Source organism: Oncorhynchus nerka, linkage group LG1 (genome assembly GCF_034236695.1).
Source record: "Oncorhynchus nerka isolate Pitt River linkage group LG1, Oner_Uvic_2.0, whole genome shotgun sequence".
Classification (NCBI taxonomy): domain Eukaryota; kingdom Metazoa; phylum Chordata; class Actinopteri; order Salmoniformes; family Salmonidae; genus Oncorhynchus; species Oncorhynchus nerka.
Genome location: NC_088396.1, coordinates 46,108,723 through 46,131,911, shown reverse-complemented (window position 1 = coordinate 46,131,911; position 23,189 = coordinate 46,108,723). Strand labels below are relative to the sequence as shown.

Below are 23,189 nucleotides of genomic sequence, written 5' to 3'. Positions count from 1 at the left end.
GGGTTAATGATTGAGCAATCAGGCATGTCAGCCCCAGTTAATAATTCACAAAAAGTAAATTGTTGAAATGAAAACAAAGATTCACTAGAAGTTGATGGTTTAACCATCGAGTCAGCTGGCAGATGGAAGAGCAGTCAATTGACTGTCCAGGGTTAATTAGACCACAGTTTCTCTCAAATAAAAAGCCTGCCTGTCACGCCTTGGTCATTGTATTTTGTGTTTTGTTATATGTTTGGGTAGGCCAGGGTGTGACATGGGTTTATATGTTGTTTTTCGTATTGGGGTTTGTAGTTTTGGGATCGCGGCTGATTAGGGGTGTTGTATAGGCTTGGCTGCCTGAGGCGATTCTCAATCAGAGTCAGGTGATTCTCGTTGTCTCTGATTGGGAACCGTATTTAGGTAGCCTCAGTTTCGCTTTGTATTTCGTGGGTGATTGTTCCTGTCTTTGTGTATTCACCAGATAGGCTGTAATAAGTTTCACGTTCCGTTTGTTGTTTTGTATTCACAGTTATTTCATGTATCGTTCCGTTTTCTTTCATTTAAGAAACATGAGTAACCACCACGCTGCATTTCGGTCCGACTCTCTTTCCACAACAGACGAACGCCGTTACACTGCCGAGATAAAATGATGACTAAAAACATAATTTATCCCATTCTTCTCTGTTATGATGCCAGAGTCAGACAGAACTTGCTTAGGATCCCCAGCAGAGTCAGAGATAGAGCTAAAAAAGGTGGCTTGATTTAGCTTTCCTCATCAAGATAGTACATATGTTTCTCAATTGCCTGAAAGATTGCGAGTCTACTACAGATTCAGTTTTCCTTACTTTGGCCCAGGCCTGATTATCTAATTTGAATGAGCTCAGAGAGCACCGAAGAAAACCAAGGGTTGGATCTTTCTTTGACTCTGAATTTTTTTAAAGGGGTGTGTTTATCTGCCAAAGCAATACATATGGAGGAGACATTTTTCAGGGTCAGGAAAACAGGAGATAGTGGCTAAATCAGAGTAGAACATGTCATTTAAAAACCCTTTAGGAGAAAACTTTTTAAAATGTCTCCTCTTAAATAAACGAGGATCAGTATTTTGCTGTTTTGTATCTCTAATACCCTCAAACTCTGGACCTCGAAGCTAGTTTTTTTCATTGTTGCTAATCAGGGACTGGTTTAGACCGAGAACACAAGGTGGGTGCAATTAATTATCTGATAGAACAGCAGGATACAGACCTCAAAGGGTAATAATCGAGTACCCCTGCTCTAACACATACTCTGGGACAAGGATCACTGAGATCATATGCAAATACTCCACTAGACAAATATTTATGTGGGTTATTAATGAGGATTGACATGCCCATATGTAGTGATGGAATTACAATGCACAGGATCTACACCTTTTGTAAATGTATCCATTGCTCACCTGTAGGTAGACGTCTTTTCCCTCACGGTGGATTCTGATACGGTGGAGATGTCCGTCTGCCAGGCTGGAGGGTCTGGGACTGAACACATCTGGCCTCCTGTCCACATGGAGATGGTACCAGATCTGTAGACTCCCTATAGACCACAACACAAACTGGGTGAAAACTATGCACTGAAAGATCTTAAACCTACATTAAGTTGTTGACTATTGGACTTGTTAAAGTCACGCATTGAAGTCAATGTGAGGACATTTCGAATATCTCCAGTTACCATTTGGGCTAAAGTATGCACCAACATGAAATCAACAATTGCCCTCATGGTGATTTGTAAACAATATTGCCTTGTTCTTTGAATACAGACATTATCCATGAGCTGTGCCGATGCGATTGTCCCAAGCTGGAGGCTTGAGAATAACATTTAAATAGCTAAACTTATCTCATGAGGTGGCTCACCTCACCTTCACCTACAAACCTTTATTTTAAATTCATATCAATCAATAGAAATGAGTTTGGAATTAAGATAAGCTTATTAACAAAAATAGCATTATGACTGTAAAAATATACTTCTCTATTGAAACCCCCACAGTTACCTCTTTAGACATAAATATGTATCATGGAGCAGCCTAAACTCTTTGCCCTGTGTTGAATATGTCAATATGCACCAAATGTTCCTCCCACACACATACCACACTAGATCAGAGAGGCAGAGAGCTTTGCATTATCAAGTGAAGTTGGTCAATATTACAATTCCAGCACGGTTGGTGAAGGGATTTATGTTGTGTTTGAGAACTCCCTGACAGTGCCCGGGTGCCTGAGATTACTGTGGATGAAGTGTCCTCCTGATCCTCCCATATTTACAAAGGTGTGATTCATCCACGCGTTCCGATTGAACAAAAGAGCAAATACTTAAAGAAACACAGGGCGTCACTCAACACGATGCTGATGGGCTTTCTGTACAACATGGAAGGCTGTCAGATTAGAGGTTAAGGTGCGTGATCAAGGCTTCGTTATGGATGCGGCAGAATAGGCTTAGACGCGCCATTGAACTTGGATCTGTCAAGGTTAAATTTTTATTTTTTTTTTATTCCTGTCTGTTATGTGATGGATGGAAATATTCTAAACATGACACATTACTTTTTCCATACTTGTCAAGGGATTATAAATCCATCTTTCTATGAAACGAATTGCATTCTTTGTGTTGAAAGTTGTGCAAGGCAAAGTGGTTTTTTCAGCTCTTTGCTGTGCGGTACAATGGGAGAGAACACTCAGCTGGAGTAAATAGTACGCAATAGTTAGCACTCTCTTCCATATAATGAGATTACATTCTGATTTTAGAGTTGCCCTCTGCCAGCTAATGGAGTCATTATAACACCCTTCACTAAAGCCTTGGTGAGTCCCAACTTCTTCCCATCAGAGTCCAAATACAAATCTGGAAATATGTTTGAAGCATATTGAATTTCACTCATATTACCAAATGCAATGAGGTGTAAATGGACACCTCAGAAATTATTACATTATTTGTAATACTGACAAATGAGTAGTAGAGGTGTCCCTACCGTTGCGTGCCAGGATGACTGCTATGTATTGCTGGCTGAAGGTGCTGACAGTGAGCAGCATGGCAGGGCTCTGTGTGGTCATGAAGATGAAAGCCATGTTCTCTCTGGCCCTGCTGTTCCCTCTGTAGACACTGGAGGCCTGGAAGCTCCTATTCTGCATCACAGAGAAAGGCTCCTGGAAGGTGTAGGTCACCGACGACTCTCTGTTAAACGACACAGACACCTCTGTAGGGACAGGGAGAGAGAATGGATCATTTGGACAGACATACTGCAATACACTGAATTCAAAATATAAATTGTTGAGAGCAAATAATGTTAATCAAATTGTAGCTGTTTTTAGCTAAACCAAAGCAACAGTCAGAAGAAACATTTTAAAAACATTCTTGATGAATGCACGTTCTGTCAATTTCATTGGACAAAATAGAACTAAATGTACATCCTATAAGAAACAGACCACCCTTTGTCAAAGACGTGTCTGCTCCATGATAATGGAGGCCTAGATTTGATCTCTTTTTCAGATGGAGCACAATCTACACTCTGAAAGCCACTGATCTCAACACCTCCACTTCAAGAGCAAAGTGAATACCCCTCAAAGCATTCTGTTATTTTCTCTTCTCCCGTTCTCCTCAAAATTAATGAATGGGAAATATATATATTGCATAATTATATAGCAGTCTAAGCACAATCTCAGCAAGTTTTATTTTTTTTATAACTAAGTTTCATAATAAGTCATCATGACTTAGTGGAAAGAGAATAAAGAATTGAAGGCTCTCTACCCACACAAGAGCAGATGCTGGAAATAAAGGAGCATCTACAGAAAAGAGTTAAGATAGGTCAATATTGCTTATTTTTCTTGAGAATGATTGAAGGTAAGAATTTCCTTAACTTGCAAGTGGCTCAGGTACAAGTATATCCAGTAGTTCAGAGAAAAAGAAGCTAAGAACCATATTCAAGAATCCCACACATGCAGTAGTGGATACACAAAGTTTTTTGCTCAAGAGTTGCACTTTTTGTTCTAGATTGGGAGGGCTCAAAACCTGGCAAGGAAAAAAAAAAAAAAAAAAAAAAGACCCAACACTTTTCGGCAGGGGAGTGGAGAGCTGTACAGTAACGGTTGCATATGAATGTCATCATTCTACTGTATAATACATGAAGTATGACGAGGACCTGGCGGCGAGTACCAAGTACCAACTGCATTAGATACATGATTCATCTTCATTTGGAAATGTAAGCCTTTTCTTATGTCTTAATCATTGTGTCAATTGTTTTTTCCATTCAATAATTCATCAAACAACAATATCATGAGTGAACCCATTTACATCTAGTTATTGGGGGGCATATCATCACACACCTTCCTTGCAGGAGGGCCCCCCATAGGCAGACTGAGAGCAGTCACAGATGTAGCCGCTGTTCTTCTCAATGCACCTCCCGCTGTTGTGGCAGAGACTGCTGGAGCCACTGCAGTGGCCGGGGCAGCCAGCGCTCACCCCCGGGGTCATCTTAGCCCGCTCCTCCAGGTTAAAGGTCACACCGTTTATAGTCAGAGTTCTGATGCAACCCAAGAAGCCCCTCTGCCTAGCCGCCGTTCCCCCTGGAGGAGGGACGACAGGTTATAACTAGTTCATATGTTTATTACAGTGTTATAACACAATTAGTATATAACGCATCACATTCTACTGAGTACTAGCTGCTGTTCCCCCTGGAGAAACCACAGGTTATAACTAGTTCATAATGCCTATAACAATGTTATAACACATTTGTAGTCTAGTTGTGATACATAATAACTCACCGGGAGGCTAAAGTAGCCTACTGCTTACTGCAACTCTTGATTTAAGTATCTAAGACAACTCTGGAGCTCATTAAGACTAACTATATGCAAATATGGAAGAATAGCTATTAGGATGAAGTGTTGGGCAGACCTTTGCAAACATTATAAGCAGAAGAAACAGTAAAGCGCTTGAATGACAAATCAAGATTTATGGCCAACCAAAGGTTTAATCTCAGGGAAAGCTTATAGGTAATGTCTTATAGGAAACCCATTCATGTGTGTAATGCCTTGGTATAAGCAGAAATTGACTGTGAAATAATCATAATGAATATGATCATTCATACTGTGACCTATTGTCTATTTGAGGCTATCATAAATCCTAAAATAGCAAATATACCGAGACAATAGTATATCTCTGGTGGAACTTGTCAGGGGAAAGGCCACTGTTAAAGTCTGTGTATTGAAATAAATTATTTCCTAAGAGGGGTTATATTATATTACTAAGGCCAGCCATACCCACAAACAGCTGGCTATTGAGACTGAAACTAAGGCTATGAGAAAGGCAGTTCTACCCACAAACAGTTGGCTGTTGAGCGTGAGACCAAGGCTATGAGAACAGGCCAGTCCTACCCACAAAGACTGTTTGAAGGGCAGCTTTTTTCCATCTACGTAACATTGCAAAAATCAGAAACTTTCTGTCCAAAAATGATGCAGAAAAATGAATCCATGCTTTTGTCACTTCTAGGTTAGACTACTGCAATGCTCTACTTTCTGGCTACCCTGCTAAAGCACTAAATAAACTTCAGTTAGTGCTAAATATGGCTGCTAGAATCCTGACTAGATCCAAAAAATGTGATCATATTACTCCAGTGCTAGCCTCCCTACACTGGCTTCCTGTTAAGGCAAGGGCTGATTTCAAGGTATTACTGCTAACCTACAAAACATTACATGGGCTTGCTCCTACCTATCTTTCTGATTTGGTCCTGCCGTACATACCTACACGTACGCTACGGTCACAAGATGCAGGCCTCCTAAATTGTCCCTAGAATTTCTAAGCAAACAGCTGGAGGCAGGGCTTTCTCCTATAGAGCTCCATTTTTATGAAATGGTCTGCCTAACCATGTGAGAGACGCAGACTCGGTCTCAATCTTTAAGTCTTTACTGAAGACTCATCTCTTCAGTGGGTCATATGATTGAGTGTAGTCTGGCCCAGGAGTGTGAAGGTGAACGGAAAGGCTCTGGAGCAACGAACCGCCCTTGCTGTCTCTGCCTGGCCGGTTCCCCTCTTTCTCTGCCTGGCCGGTTCCCCTCTCTCCACTGGGATTCTGTGCCTCTAACGCTATTACAGGGGCTGAGTCACTGGCTTACTGGCGCTCTTTCATGCCGTCCCTAGGACCACTTGAGTGGGTTGAGTCACTGACATGATCTTCCTGTCCGGGTTGGCGCCCCCCCTTCAGTTGTGGAGGAGATCTTTGTGGGCTATACTCGGCCTTGTCTCAGGATGGTAAGTTGGTGGTTGAAGATATCCCTCTAGTGGTGTGGGGGCTGTGCTTTGGCAAAGTGTGTGGGGTTATATCCTTCCTGTTTGGCCCTGACCGGGGGTATCATCAGATGGGGCCACAGTGTCTCCTGACCCCTCCTGTCTCAGCCTCCAGTATTTATGCTGCAGTAGTTTATGTGTCGGGGGGCTAGGGTCAGTTTGTTATGTCTGGAGTACTTCTCCTGTCCTATTCGGTGTCCTGTTTGAATTGAAGTATGCTCTCTCTAATTCTCTTTCTCTCTTTCTTTCTCTCTCTCGGAGGACCTGAGCCCTAGGAACATGCCTCAGGACCACCTGGCATGATGACTCCTTGCTGTCCCCAGTCCACCTGGCCGTGCTGCTGCTCCAGTTTCAACTGTTCTGCATGCGGCTATGGAATCCTGACCTGTTCACCGGACGTGCTACCTGTCCAAGACCTGCTGTTTGCAACTTTCTAGAGACAGCAGGAATGGTAGAGATACTCTCAATGATCGGCTATGAAAAGCCAACTGACATTTACTCCTGAGGTGCTGACTTGCTGCACCCTCGCTAACTACTGTGATTATTATTATTTGACCATGCTGGTCATTTATGAACATTTGAACATCTTGGCCATGTTTTGTTATAATCTCCACCCGGCACAGCCATGAGGACTGGCCACCCCTCATAGCCTGGTTCCTCTCTAGGTTTCTTCCTAGGTTTTGGCCTTCTAGGCAGTTTTTCCTAGCCACCGTGATTCTACACCTGCATTGCATGCTTTTTGGGGTTTTAGGCTGGTTTTCTATACAGCACTTTGAGATATCAGCTGATGTACGAAGGGCTATATAAATACATTTGATTTGATTTGAACAGCTGGCTGTTGAGACTGAGACTAAGGCTATGAGACCAGGCCAGTCCTACCCACAAAAGCTGGTTGTTGAAACTGAAACTAAGGCTGTGAGGCCAGGCCTACCCACAAACAGCTAGCTGTTGAGACTGAGACTATGAGCCCAGTCCTACCCACAAACAGCTGGCTGTTGAGACTGAGACTATGAGGCCAGTCCTACCCACAAACAGCTGGCTGTTGAGACTGAGACTATGAGGCCAGTCCTACCCACAAACAGCTGGCTGTTGAGACTGAGACTATGAGGCCAGTCCTACCCACAAACAGCTGGCTGTTGAGACTGAGACTATGAGGCCAATCCTACCCACAAACAGCTGGCTGTTGAGCCGGAGGCGGAGGTGTCCCTCAGATGGAGCTTCCAGGAAGCGCAGGGGTAGCTGGTCCACCTGCAGGGAGGCCTCCTTCACGCTGCGCTCCGCCCTCACATAGTGCCACTGCCTGTCATTCAGGGGTACGTGGGACTTGACGGCCAGGTCCACCAGCCCGTTTCCCACGTCAAAGGAGAACGTCACCACGGACGGAGCTGAGGCAACAGAACAGGGACACAAGCTGACAGTCAGGTCGCAGAGAACTCATCCTTCAAACATTCATTCTCTTTCTCCCTCTCTCTCTCATTTCAATTTAAGGTCTTTATTGGCATAGGAAACATATGTTAACATTGCCAAAGCAAGTGAACTAGATAAACAAAAGTGAAATAAACAATACAAATGTACAGTAGACATTACACTCACAAAGGTTGAATAAAGACATTACAAATGACATATTATGTGCAAATAGTACAAAAGGGGAAATAAATAAACATAAATATGGGTTGTATTTACAATGATGTTTGTTCTTGACTGGTTGCCCTTTTCTTGTGGCAACAGGTCACAAATCTTGCTGCTGTGATGGCACACTGTGGTATTTCAACCAATAGAAATGGGACTTGATAGAAATTGGGTTTGTTTTCAAATTCTTTGTGGATCTGTGTAATCTGAGGGAAATATGGTCATACACGTGGCAGGAGGTTAGGAAGTGCAGCTCCGTTTCCACCTCATTTTGTGGGCAGAATGCAAATAACCTATCTTCTCTTGAGAGCCAGGTCTGCCTACGGCGGCCGTTCTTAATAGCAAGGCTATGCTCACTAATCAAAGCTTTCTTCCACGGTGTACTCTCTGTTTAGGGCCAAATAGCATTTTAGTTTGCTCAGTTTCTTTGTTAATTCTTTCCAATATGTCAAGTAATTATCGTTTTGTTATCTCATGATTTGGTTGGGTCTAATTGTGTTGCTGTCTCTCTCTCTCTTTTTCTCTAGGCACATGGCTTATTTTCTGATCTCTATTTGATTACATTGTTGTTAGTGGAATTATACATTTCTTTTCAAAGCTAAGTTGACAGCTTGATGATATAGTGCTGTAGCTAAGTTGACAGCTTGATGATATAGTGCTGTAACTAAGTTGACAGCTTGATGATATAGTGCTGTAGCTAAGTTGACAGCTTGATGATATAGTGCTGTAGCTAAGTTGACAGCTTGATGATATAGTGCTGTAGCTAAGTTGACAGCTTGATGATATAGTGCTGTAGCTAAGTTGACAGCTTGATGATATAGTGCTGTAGCTAAGTTGACAGCTTGATGATATAGTGCTGTAGCTAAGTTGACAGCTTGATGATATAGTGCTGTAGCTAAGTTGACAGCTTGATGATATAGTGCTTTAACTAAGTTGACAGCATGATGATATAGTGCTTTAACTAAGTTGACAGCTTGATGATATAGTGCTGTAGCTAAATTGACTGTAATTGTACTTTATTATACATCTTATAATTTGGATTATCAAGTGTAAGTCTGCTTGGAATGTGTATGTGTGCATGTATGCGTATGAGTGTGTGTGTGGGAGTGTGTGTTTTGTGTCTGTGTGTGGCATTCTCATGCTTGTGTGAGTGTGTGTGTGTGGTCCACAGACTCACAGCTGAGCTCCACTCTAATGAAGTCCTTGAGGCCCACGTTCTCCAGGAAGACTCCTGAGGGAGCGCTGGTCTTGAAGTAGAAGGAGATGTCAGCGCTGAGCTCTGCCTGGAGGGTGGGGAAGTGCAGGTAGGATGACTCCTGGTAGAAGGACGCTGCATTCCACACAGACTCTAGAAAATAGGAAATACACATATTTTCTAAGTTTGAACACAGTCAATAGTTACTCAGCATTTTGCCTGGAAAAACAAGGATGTTCAAAGGGACCACCTGTAAGATAAAAATGTTACAAAATAAAACAGTTCACCTACTGTCGCCATAACAACGCAGCGGGCCGATTCTGTAGAGCGCCTCAGAGCCAGTTCTGTTGGTGTCTCCAATCACGATCTCACTCACTGGTAAGTGCTCTTTGTAAGAAAGTACTCCTGTGTCATTAGCCCTGCAATAGACAGACAGGAGAGTATGCTCTCTGTGGAAGGAATCAAACAATGATGAACCCCTCCCACCACTGTCATGACCCACTTAAGCTGATACATTTGGTTTCTTCCAGAAAATCTCCGTCTGACACAAGGTAATATACTGAATACTGCTAAAATGTAGAAATATAGATGGACAAGCACAAGAAAATTTGTAGCTAAATCATATTGATGGACAGTAGACAGAGAGACACATTTGCCTAGTTACCATGAGTCTGTGTCGGCATCACAGTTGCAGAAGTAGTTCATGTCCATGCAGTTCTCCTCCAGGCTGCAGGAGCACTGCTGAACACCTGGCAGGAAGCCTCCCCAGTAGGTCCGTCTCTCTCCACCCTGGTCCACCCACCAGGACAGAGGGCTGCCATCTGGACCAGTCACAGGATTACAATTAGGTCCACATGTAGAGAAACAGAATCTGCACAGTGAATGTGATTAGAGCCCTGGGCATCTTTTGGTATCCCATGGCATTGTGTCAATGAGTCCTCAGTGATGTCAGTTAGACTCACAGGGCTCATTTCCTGGAGCATCTGTAAGTGGCCCTGCTACAGTCTTCTGTCCCACAACATGACTCTGCCTGAGAGACACTACAGGCCTGCAGGAAGTATCCTCTCAGCCATCTGCATAGTTATAGGCTTCTATCAACACAACATGACTCTGCCTGAGAGACACTATGGGCCTGCAGGGAGCAGCCTCTCAGCTCTTAGACTGTACTTTTAACACAGGAGGGTGGTGGGAGGGTGGGGACCATATAATGGGATGTAATGAGTAATGCAATGAGAGTAATTTGAAGTGTGGTCATGGGGGGGGTTGTGACAGTGGTGCTATTCAAGTCACACTGCCTGACTCTGACAGTGTATTTTGTGGGATAACGGATTACACAGCATCAAAGCTTGATATCCAGTATTCTTCTGCCTTTGTTCATCATGTCAAATTTACATTGTTACTCAATTGAAACAAAGCTGAATAGAATAAAAATGGTTTAGGGAATAACAAATTATATGGAAATAAGATGAATTGTTTGGGAGGATTGTCGTTGTACATTCACAAATCAACTTGATGCCTTTGCTCATGAGCTGTGCGGCCGTTACCCTGAACCGGATTTTTAACAGGGTCGTTAGAAAAAATGATAATTGCCGTGACCTAGCTCAATATCTAGGCGCCAGATAAGAACGAGACTTCAGCTTCCATAAAGTGACCGTTGGACTTTCCACCTTTCGGACTGAATAAGTTTGTAGGGGCAACAGTTTTGATTAAATGTACATCTTATCGCTCTCACATGCTAATTTGTGTCCATTAAGAACCAATGATGTGCTACCTTTTTGAAATATTTCTGACAATGCTATCATCTTTTCAGCTAAATCTCAGAGTTCTAAAACCGGACCAAAGCACTTGGGTTGTGCAGCAAAAGCGCTAGTAGCTAGCTAACACCAGTCGGATGAGAGGCAAGCTACAAGCAAAGGAAGCTAGCTATATTTTGTTATGGAAAGTTTTTCACATGGCTGAAGTCAACTGTGTAAAATGTTGGCCTTGATACTTGTGTGTAATCAGAGCACAAACAAATAAGCAAAAACAAGATAGTAATCATCCGAGCGCTGCTAATGTTAGTTATTGTTAGTCCTTGCCTGTTATTGCTCGAACCAGGGACCCTCTGCACACATCGACGGCCTCAGCATTGCTTCCATCCCTCTCCTCGATGCTTCGAGGGTGACTGTTGTTGATGTATGCAGAGGGTCCCTATCGCGCAACAAAAGCCACGGCCCTGGCAGCGTAAGGGAAACAACTACTTCAAGGTCTCAGAGTAAGTGACACGTCACCGATTGAAAGGATATTAGCGCGCACTAGCTAGCCATTTCACACCAGTTACACAATCTAATCGTAGTCGCTGTACTCATAATATACACGATAACTATTGCCTTATAGTGAGGATAGCCATGTTGCAAGCACAGCTTCAGATGCAATTGTTAGGCAAGGGCAATTTAAGCAACGAGTCGGAGTCAGAGGACAAGCCTTATCAGGTGTCTCCTAAAACCCGTTATGGGGTCTGAGCCGCCGAATCCTCCCACAATTAGCTCTGACAAATTGAAAACCCTAATCATTGGCAACTCCATTACCTGCAATATTAGACTTAAAAATAATCATCCATACACTGTTTACCAGGGGGCAGGGCTACCGAAGTAAAGGCTAATCTAAAGATGATGCTGGCTAAGGCTAAAACTGGTGAGAGTATAGGGATATTGTTTAACCATGTCGGCGGAGGAGATCTTCATGGGCTATACTCTACCCTGGGTAGTAAGTTGGTGGTCTGTTGATATCCCTCTAACGGTGTGGGGGCTGTGCTTTGGCAAAGTGGGTGGGGTTATATCCTGCCTGGTTGGCCCTGTCTGGAGGTATTGTTGGACGGGACCATAGTGTCCCCTGACCCACCCCTGTCTCAGTCTCCAGTATCTATGTTGCAATAGTCTATGTGCTGGGGGGCTAGGGTCAGTCTGTTATATCTGGTGTAAATCTCCTGTCATATCTGGTGTTTTGTTTGAATTTAGGTATGCACCCTCTAATTTTCTCTCTCCCCCTCCTGGCTGTCCCCAGGCCACCTGGTTGTGCTAGTGCTCCAGTTTCAACTGTTCTGCCTGCGGCTAGGGAACCCTGACATGTTCACCGGATGTGCTACCTTGTGACGGACCTGCTGTTTTTGACTCACTCTATCGCTCTACCACACCTGTTGTCTCGACCTCTGAATACTCAGCAATGAAAAGCCAACTGACATTTACTCCTTAGATACTGAGCTGCCAACTGACCTGCACCCTCTACAACCACTGTGATATTATCTGACCCTGCTGGTCCCCCTGCTGGTCATCTATGAACATTAGAACAAAGGACTGGCCACCCTTCAGAGCCTGGTTCCTCTCTAGGCTTCTTCCTAGGTTCCTGTCTTTCTAGGGAGTTTTTCCAAGTCACCATGCTTCTACATCTGCATTGCTTGCTGTTTGGGGCTTTAGGCTGGGTTTCTGTATAGCACCATTTGATTGATTGATGAACACCAAACTTTGGGAAATGCCATGTTGCTAGTGTATAATACATGCAATGGGCATTGATCATTTTGCATTGCCTTTAGCTAACGTTACTCCATATAAAGTGGCTTGTGAAAGTATTCACCCCCCTTGGCATTTTTCCTATTTTGTTGCCTTACAACCTGGAAGTAAAATTGATTTAGGTGGGGGTTTGTATCATTTGATTTACACAACATGCCTACCACTTTGAAGACGCAAAATATTTTTTCTTGTGAAACAGACAAGAAATAAGACAAAAACTGAAATCTTGAGAGTATATAACTATTCACCCCCCCAAAGTCAATACTTTGTAAAGCCACATTTTGCAGCAATTACAGCTGCAAGTGTCTTGGGGTATGTCTCTATAAGCTTGGCACATCTAGCCACTGGGATTTTTGCCCATTCTTCAAAGCAAAACTGCTCCTGCTGCTTCAAGTTGGATGGGTTCCACTGTTTGACTAGGCCCTTCCAAGACATGTTCATGTTTTCCCTTAAACCACTCAAGTGTTGATTTAGCAGTATGCTTAGGGCCATTGTCCTGCTGGAAGGTGAACCTCCGTCCCAGTCTCAAATCTCTGGAAGACTGAAACATGTTTCCCTCAAGAATTTCCCTGTATTTAGCACCGTCCATCATTCCTTCAATTCTTACCAGTTTCCCAGTCCCTGCTGATGACAAACACCCCCACAGCATGATGGTGTTCTCGGGGTGATGAGAGGTGTTGGGTTTGCTTCAGACATAGCATTTTCCTTGATGGCCACAAGCTCAGTTTTAGTCTCATCTGACCAGAGTACCTTCTTCCATATGTTTGGGGAGTCACCCACATGCCTTTTGGCGAACAACAAACGTGTTTGCTTATTTATTTTTTTAAGAAATTGCTTTTTTTCTGGCCTCTCTTCCTTAAAGCCCAGCTCTGTGGAGTGTATTGCTTAAAGTGTTGCTATGAACAGATACTCCAATCTCCTCTGTCAAGCTTTGCAGCTCCTTCAGGGTTATTTTTGGTCTCTTTGTTGCCTCTCTGATGAATGTCCTCCTTGTTTGGTCTGTGAGTTTTGGTGGGTGGCCCTCTCTTGGCAGGTTTGTTGTGGTGCCATATTCTTTCCATTCTTTAATAATGGATTTAATGGTGCTCAGTGGGATGTTCAAAATTTCAGATATTTTTTTATAACCCAACCTTGATCTGTACTTCTCCACAACTTTGTCCCTGACCTGTTTAGAGAGCTCCTTGGTCTTCATAATGCCACTTTCCTGGTGGTGCCCCTTGCTTAGTGATGTTGCAGACTCTGGGGCCTTTCAGAACAGCTGGATATCTACTGAGATCATGTGACAGATCATGTGACACTTAAATAAAGTTCACCTGTGTGTAATCTAACTAATTATGTGACTTCTGAAGGTAATTGGTTGCACCAGATCCTTTTTAGGGGCTTCATAGCAAAGGGGGTGAATACGTGAATACATATGCACACACTACTTTCCAGCTAAATTTCTTTTTATAATACTAATTAATTTCACTTCACCAATTTGGACTATGTTGTGTATGTACATTACATGAAATTCAAATAAAAAAAACATTTAAATTACAGGTCGTAATGCAACAAAATATGAAAAATGCCAAGGGGGGTGAATACTTTCGCAAGCCACTGTACTAGTCAACCTGGCTTGCTTAGCAATGTAGCTAGCTAGAGTTACAGCCCTTACCTTATGCATTGATTCAGTATGCCCCCTCTGTTAATGCAATTTCTCTTCTGACATCAAATAAAATGTTATTTGTCACATGCACTGAATACAACAGGTGTAAGACCTTAAAATTAAATGCTTATTTACTAGCCCTTAATCAACAATGCAGTTCAATAAAGAGTTAATATTTACTAAATGAACTAAAGTAATAAAATAAAATGAAAAAAGTAACAGAATAAAATAAAAAATAACAAGGCTATATATAGGTGCTACCAGTACCGAGTCAATGTGCGGGGGTACAGGTTAGTTAAGGTACTAATCCAAATGTGCGCTAACCGATTAATACAGTGTAAAGTTACTATTCCTGAAAACCTGAAGTTGCCATCCAAGTAAAAAGTAGCCAGGGGTGTGCGGGTGAACATTCTTGTATTCAACACCAACATCTTTGCTTGCGTTGACCTTTGCACATTCAAAAGAAAACACCATGCTTGCTAACCTGGTTAGCAATGTTACCGTTTTCAACACAACATTGTTTTTTTCTACCAAGCTAAATACAGTGGGGCAAAAAAGTATTTAGTCAGCCACCAATTGTGCAAATTCTCCCACTTAAAAAGATGAGAAAGGCCTGTATTTTTCATCATAGGTACACTTCAACTACGACAGACAAAATGAGAAGAAAAAAAATCCAGAAAATCACATTGTAGGATTTTGTGTCTCCAGAAGTGTACCTATGATGCAAATTACAGGCCTCTCTCATCTTTTTAATTGGGAGAACTTGCACAATTGGTGGCTGACTAAATACTTTTATGCCCCACTGTAAATAAACGTTCAATCAGTACTGGGTGCATGAACAACAACAACATCTTCCTGTCATCTCCAGACTGTCCATTAAATAGAGTGTCAAGACAAATGTGTTCATGACAGGGTAAAGCATTAAAGTCAAAATCATGGGATCTGAAGGTCCTGGGTTCACCTCTCGGAGGATACATTTCAACCATTCTCTTTGACACCTCCATCCTTGTCCTGACACACACACACCGGCCCGCACGTTGTGTGCTTATCTTTTTTCTATTAGGTGGCTCTTAAAAGAGCATTGTTAAGTGGCAATGGACGGGGACTGTGGTGTGTGTTCTACTGTGTGTGCCTTGTTACTACGGAGATGATGGAGACTGAAGAGACCAACTCTAAATACTCAAGGAATACATCATTGCTCTCATCAGTCAGATGCATTCCAACCCCACGGTACATCCCCCGAGAGTCAGCCTAAAAATAAAAAAAATGGGGGGGAAGCACACGGGGAGTTTGGCTGAGTCAGGTTAGAAACCTGAGCCAACTACCCGTGCTTACCGTGGAGAGTGTCATACTGGTCAGGCACCGTGTTATGCGGTGGAGCGCAGTGTGTTTCCAGTGCGCGTTCACAGCCCGGTGTGCTACCTTCCAGCTCCCTGAATCGTCCGGACTAGAGTCCAGCCAGGTCGGAGGGTGCCGGCTCAGCGCATCTGGCCGCCAGTGTGTCTCTACGGCCCAGGATATCCTGCGCCGGCTCTGCACACTGTGTCTCCGGTGCGTCTGCACAGCCCAGTGTGTCCTGTGCCTGCGCCCCGCACATGCCAGGCCAAAGTCACCATCCAGCCAGGACGGGTTGTGCAGGCTTTACGCTCAAGACCTCCAGTGCGCCTGCACGGCTAGTGTATCCTGTGCTCGCCCCCAGAACAATGCCTCCAGTGAGACAGAGCTGAGTACTTGTACACATCGCAATAAATATTTGTTTTTGACACGAAGCCTCCAGTGATGATCCATGGCAAGAAGCCTCCAGTGATGATCCATGGCACAAAGCTTCCAGTGATGATCCATGGCAAGAAGCCTCCAGTGATGATCCATTGCACGAAGCCTCCAGTGATGATCCATGGCACGAGGCTTCCAGCGAGGAGTCATGGCACGAAGCCTCCAACGACGGCCTCCAGTCCGGAGCCTCCAGCGACGGTCTCCAGTCTGGACCCTCCAGAGATGGCCTCCAGTCTAGAGCGTCCAGCGACGTCCTCCAGTCTGGAGCCTCCAGAGACGGTCTCCTGTCCCAGGCAGTGATGCAACCAGTCAGGATGCTCTCGATGTTGCAGCTGTTGAACCTTTTGAGGATATCAGGACACATGCCAAATCTTTAAATTTCCTGAGGGGGAATAGGTTTTGTCGTGCCCTCTTCACCACTGTCTTGGTGCATTTGGACCATTCTAGTTTGTTGTTGATGTGGACACCAAGGAACTTGAAGCTCTCATCCTGCTCCACTAGAGCCCTGTCGATGAGAACGGGGTCGTCCTCTTCCTGTAGTCCACAATAATCTCCTTGGTTGGTTACGTTGAGGGATAGGTTGAGGATAGGCAGAATACTGCCCCCTTTGGATGAATTGCGTGCCCATAGTAAACTGAAAAAAAATCTGTCCAAAATTGCTAATATATGCATATAATAATAATTATTGGATAGAAAACACTCAAAAGCTTCTAAAACCGTTTGAATTATGTATGTAAGTATAGCAGAACTCACAGGGCAGGCAATCTCCCAAACTATTTTTGGAGTACTAAAAGTTGGGGCAACTTTGACGTCATCGCCCCCACCCTTCCCAACCAGCTATGGATCTGGAGACACTTTCTTCCACTAGATGTCCTCATTCAGTACAGCGTTTAATTGTGCAAATCCCGCGTGTTTTGAGCTTTTGGTAAGCTAAAGACTGAGTGTCGCGAGAAAATTCAAGGTTACGGGAGCGCGCTTCTTGGAGGCACGTTCCTTTGTTCCAGATAGCCTGCCAACAAGCACGTTCGTCCGAGAGATTAGATAATAGTTTTGTACGTTTAGAACATCCTAAAGCTTGATTCTGCACTTAGTTTGACCAGTTTAGTCGACATATAATATGTCATTTCGAAGTTTTGATGCGCAACTGTTCGTGACCAGAAGTCATTTATGGTAGTATTTCAGCTGGAATTTGCAGCATATGCTAATACAAAGACACACTAATTGAAACCAAACGATGTTTTGGGTAAGTATGACTTCTTCCACTACATTATGTTCGAAGACCATCAAAGGTAAGGGAATATTTATGTTGTAATTGTGTGTTTCTGTTGACTCCAACATAGCAGAGAAATATTGCTTATGTCTAAGCGCCGTCTCAGATTATTGAAAAATGAACGATTTCTGTAACGTTAAAAAGAAATGTGACAAAGCGATTGCATTAAGAAGCAGTGTATCTTTCTAACTATATGTAGAACATGTATATTTAGTCAAAGTTTATGATGTGTATTGCTGTTATCTGGCGGAGTTATATATAATTTCTCCGGACATTTCTGAACATTGCGTCAATGTAAACAGTGATTTATGGATATAAAATTATTGAAAAAAACATAAATGTACTGTGTAACATGTTCTATTACTGTCATCTGATGAAGATTTTCAAAAGGTTAGTGAATTATTTTTCTTTTAATCCTGCGTTTGTGATTGCATCTTTTGTTCGACAAAATGGCTATATTTTGGCTGTGTCTTTGGTGGTGGTTTGACATAAATATGTGCTATCTTTTCACCGTAAAACATTTTAGAAATCTGACTCGCTGGGTAGATGAACAAGGTGTTTATCTTTCATTTGAGCTATTGGACTTGTTAATGTGTGGAGGTTAAATATTTCTAAGAATATTTTTGCATTCTGTGCGCCATCTTTTGAGTTGAGCGTGGGGGGGGGGGGCCCTTGGGGAACCTTGTAGCGTGATGTCGTTATTCTGGCACCACCCGGCCAGGTCTCAGTCCTCCTCCCTATAGGCTGTCTCGTCGTTGTCGGTGATCAGGCCTACCACTGTTGTGTCTGCAAATTTAATGATGGTGTTGGAGTCATGCCTGGCCATGCAGGCGTGGTGGGTGAACAGGGAGTGCAGGAGGGGTCTGAGCACGCACCCCTGGGGAGCTCCAGTGTTGAGGATCAGCATGGAAGATGTGTTGCTACCTACCCTCACCAACTGGGGGCGGCTTGTCAGGAAGTCCAGGATCCAGGTGCAGAGGGAGGTGTTTAGTCCCAGGTTCCTTAGCTTAGTGATGAACTTTGAGGGTACTATGGTGTTGAATGCTGAATTGTAGTCAATGAATAGCATTCTCACATAAGTGTTCCTTTTGTCCAGGTGGGAAAGGGCAGTGTGGCGTACAATAGAGATTGCATCATCTGTGGATCTGTTTGGGCGGTATGCAAATTGGAGTGGGTCTAGGGTTTCTGGGATAATGGTGTTGATGTGAGCCATTACCAACCTTTAAAAGCATCATGGCTATGAACGTGCGTGCTACGTGTCTGTAGTCATTTAGGCAGGTTGCCTTTGTGTTCTTGGGCACAGGGACTATGGTGGTCTGCCTGAAACATGTTGGTATTACAAACTTAATCTGGGACATGTTGAAAATGTCAGTGAAGACACCTGCCAGTTGGTCAGCACATGCCCGAAGCACACGTCCTGGTAATCCGTCTGGCCCCGCAGCCTTGTGTATGTTGACCTGTTTATAAAGGTCTTACTCACGTCGGCTACGGAGAGAGTGATCACACAGTCGTCCGGAAGAGCTAAAATGCTCTCATGCATGACTCAGTGTTGCTTGCCTCGAAGCGAGCATATAAGTGATTTAGCTCATCTGGTAGGCTTGTGTCACTGGGCAGCTCGCGGCTGTGCTTCCCTTTGTAGTCTGTAATAGTTTGCAAGCCCTGCCACATAAGACGAGCGTCAGAGCCGGTGTAGCATGATTCAATCTTAGCCCTGTATTGGCGCTTTGCCTGTTTGATGGTTTGTCGCAGGGCATAGCAGGATTTCTTGTAAGCTTCAGGGTTAGAGATTCCCGCACCTTGAAAGTGGCAGCTCTACCCTTTAGCTCAGTGCGAATGCTGCCTGTAATCCAGTTAGAGCACTGATTATGCTTTTGGGTCCTACTGTGTCTCTGACAATGAATGGGCGACATAAACCTAAATAGAAACTGACTTTTGTGCACGACTACAGTATTACTTACTAAAACTGTTGTTACACAAATGTTTTTTTATTTTGCTCTTACTGTAGTATGGTAGCCCACTGCCGACCAGCCCCGTTGTACACTGAGTGGTGCAATGGGCTAAGACTGCATCAGCAGTGCAAGCTGTCTTGCTACATATGCTGGTTCAATACCTGGGCCGGCCTCGACTGGGAGACCCATGAGATGACTGTAGGGTTTTTCTGTCTCTCCCACTAAAAACAGAAATAATTCTAAATAACTAAATGGCTTTATTTACAAATTAGTAACAATGACTCACCCCATGTTCAAGAATGTCCTTTCCCCCCCTCGCTCATTTTACGTTATTTGAAAACGAAATCTCCAAAATATTTGTATTTTTTAAACAAAGCGATTATTATTATTATTATATAAAATCCCCTTGGATATTCACAGATATATTATTAACCCTGTTATTAGCAGGACAATATATATTGGTCAATGCTCCTGAGTGGCATGCAATGGGATTGCCTTGCAGTTCTCCTGCTGTATCCACTGAAAGCGAGCGAGGTTCAAGGCACAAGGGCAGGGGGCACGGGATAGGCCGCAGAGCCGCTCACAGAAGACAGACCTAGCCCATGGGAAAGGGATGAGGCACGGTGGAACTCCACCCTGGGTAGCACAGAGTAACACTTTAAGGGGCATTGCACTAATAATGGCATAATAGTGCCAGTCTGCACGTTCATACCAAAACAATGTAACTAATGGCATATTTATGCTTTTGTTAATAAAATAATTATAAAAATACTCTTTCAAAATGCCGATGTGTATTTAGTTATGGATCCATAACGAATTACTATGGGAATAAATATCACTGAATTAAAGAAATATACTCCAATGTAATTATTATCTATCTAATTATTGGCGGAGAGTCACGTCATATTTTTCGATATACTGTAGGCAACATGAGTCTCACTAGTGTTGAGTAATGTGCTGAAAAGCGTAGGTCTTGTAAATGTATAGAGCATATTGAAGTTAGAAGCAATAGCCTACAACTATTTTAGCACAGTTTCACGCTACTCTTTGACAAGCATGGTGACTGGTCTTGATAAATCAATGCGATTTTTGTTTTGACTGAATCTCTGTTTGGGTATTAGTTTGACTACAATTATAGTGTAGAAATGTTATGATATTTGTGTAACCTTTATTTAACTAGGCAAGTCAGTTAAGAACAAATTCTTATTTACAAGGACAGCCTACTCCTTCCTCCCCGTCAGGGAAATGAACCCCGGTCTCCCACGTGCCTGCACAACATAGGGATTCTTTAGCTAAATAGCCAAGTACTATAGCCTACTCCCGACCGTCACGTGGTACAGCGCCATATTTTCCATTCCATCTTAAAGGAAACGCAGAGGGTTTTTCATTTTTCTTGGAATAGAAACACCATAATATTAAGCAAATTAATCTCAAACTCTAAAAGTAATTGGAAAGGTAGATACAAATGAATTGTGACATTGTGGTTACAATAAAGGATGTAAACAAGATGCTGTGTTTTTATTTATAGTACTAATGGACAGCTGGTGGCATTTTGAAAAAAGGTTTTCAAACATTTTTAGCCCGATAAGCAGGACAATAGACTATTTATAGTCCGGCTACTGTAGGTGTGAACATCCCCCTACTTGCAAAACATGATATTGCGACCAAAGAAAAAAGACAAAATGGACATACTTTTCATCAAACCAGCTTCTTTCTATGGTGCTACCCATTCCAGGGTTAGGACCCCAACCACGAGAGGACTTTAAAATGAGTCGGAGCTGAGAGGATCACAAAAACTAAAGGTATTTTTTGGTTTCAGTGTATTTCTTTATTTAAAAAAAAATGTATATAGCCCATCAATGTGTAGGCATACTGTGTAACAAAATCGATAATTAAATAAAGGTTCAATAAAAATAGATTGTGTACTAATATCGTGAATTTATTTTTGCAGAGCATACAAACATACCGACAACCATCCGTGGAGATCGGTGGACAAAGAGCTGGACAACGGGCTGCACCGAAAAAATGCATGGTTGCCAAGTAAGTGGTTAATTTTGCAAGATTCTTAAAATGTGTACGCAGCATTTGTGTGTTGGAGTCACTTTTAATTCTTACTTGATCTACTGTTTCTATCATAGGTCACTGTAATCCATGGGGGCTCAGGGCGGTACCATTCTGCTCATCTGATGAAGGTGCACATGGATCAGATTCAAACTTTGAAGACCGAGATCGAGTCATTGAAGGCAGACCAGCAGAAAGAGAAACATTATCGGAGGGCAGAGATACAGGTGACAGCTGATGCATTGGCCCAGAGCCAGGCGGCATTGGTCCAGAGCCAGGCGGCATTGGCGGAGAATAACGTGTTGAAGAGGGCGATGAACGATCCATGCCAGGCACACCTGTGAGCTCTGGAACTCCACCTCCAACAGCCAGAGTCAACATACCTGGCGGGTTCATCATGTCGTTGGTTCACCCTGACATTTCCATTCCTCTTCTGACAACAGAACTTGACCAACTGCTCACCAGGCACATCAAGGGCCGTCCGGACCGGTATGCTGTTCTGCTATAGCCTAATAAACAGTTGGCTTATATCTTCAGAATGCTGTATTATCCAAATGTAAAAGCATAAACAGTACAGTACTGTATTTCTTCATCAGCATTTTATGCTTTTGTTCATAAAATAATGATAAAACTACTCGTTCAAAATGCCAATGTTTATTTAGTTATGGATCAATAAAGAATTACTATGGGAATAAATATCACTGAATTACAGAAATATTGGAACAAAGTTGTCTAATGAAGGTAAACAAATGGTTGCTTACTGGAAAATACTTTTTTCACACAGACATGGTCACGTTGTTCAGAGCCATTATGGCTATTGGCAGGAAGCTGGACAATAGACTTGCCTAGAAGGAGGGTAGGGGGATAATTCTATATTCAAATTAATTTCTTAGGTTGGCTGTGATTGGTTGCAAGGCAGCCCTTGCTGTCTCTGCCTGGCCGGTTCCCCTCTTTCCACTGGGATTCTCTGCCTCTAACCCTATTACAGTGGCTGAGTCACTGGCTTACTGGTGCTCTTTCATGCCGTCCCTATGAGGGGTGCATTACTTGAGTGGGTTGAGTCACTGATGTGATCTTCCTGTCTGGGTTGGCGCCCCCCCTTGGGTTGTGCCGTGGCGGAGATCTTTGTGAGCTATACTCTTGTCTTGTCTCAGGATGGTAAGTTGGTGGTTGAAGATGTCCCTCTAGTGGTGTGGGGGCTGTGCTTTGGTAAAGTGGTTGGGGTAATATCCTTCCTGTTTGGCTCTGTCCGGGGGTATCATCGGATGGGGCCTTAGTGTCTCCTGACCCCTCCTGTCTCAGCCTTCAGTATTTATGCTGCAGTAGTTTACGTGTCGGGGGGATAGGGTCAGTTTGTTATATCTGGAGTACTTCTCCTGTCTTATCCGGTTTCCTGTTTGAATTTAAGTATGCTCTCTCTAATTCTCTCTTTCTTTCTCTCTCTCATAGGACCTGAGCCCTAGGACCATGTCTCAGGACTACCTGGCATGATGACTCCTTGCTGTCCCCAGTCCACCTGGCCGTGCTGCTGCTCCAGTTTCCACTGTTCTGCCTGCGGCGATGGAATCCTGACCTGTTCACCGGACATGCTACCTGTCCCAGAACTATTATTTGACCATGCTGGTCATTTATGAACATTTGAACATCTTGGCCATGTTCTGTTATAATCTCCACCTGGCACAGCCAGAAAAGGACTGGCCACCCCTCATAGCCTGGTTCCTCTCTAGGTTTCTTCCTAGGTTTTGGCCTTTCTAGGGAGTTTTTCCTAGCCAACGTGCTTCAACACCTGCATTGCTTGCTGTTTGGGGTTTTAGGCTGGGTTTCTGTACAGCACTTTGAGATATCAGCT

At 43.4% G+C, this 23,189-nt stretch overlaps 1 protein-coding gene across 1 annotated transcript in view; it reads right to left on the bottom strand.

Moving 5' to 3' along the window:
• The window catches only part of LOC115130412 (contactin-associated protein-like 5), a 186,953-nt gene that overhangs the window by 5,777 nt on the left and 157,987 nt on the right, over window positions 1-23,189 (bottom strand). Inside the window, exons 14-20 of the mRNA XM_065019166.1 lie at window positions 9,762-9,918; window positions 9,389-9,516; window positions 9,080-9,250; window positions 7,440-7,658; window positions 4,317-4,556; window positions 2,966-3,190; window positions 1,412-1,545 (exon numbers count right to left, since the gene is read on the bottom strand). Coding sequence (XP_064875238.1) covers window positions 1,412-1,545; window positions 2,966-3,190; window positions 4,317-4,556; window positions 7,440-7,658; window positions 9,080-9,250; window positions 9,389-9,516; window positions 9,762-9,918 — 1,274 coding nt within the window. The remainder of the gene's footprint in view (window positions 1-1,411; window positions 1,546-2,965; window positions 3,191-4,316; window positions 4,557-7,439; window positions 7,659-9,079; window positions 9,251-9,388; window positions 9,517-9,761; window positions 9,919-23,189) is intronic.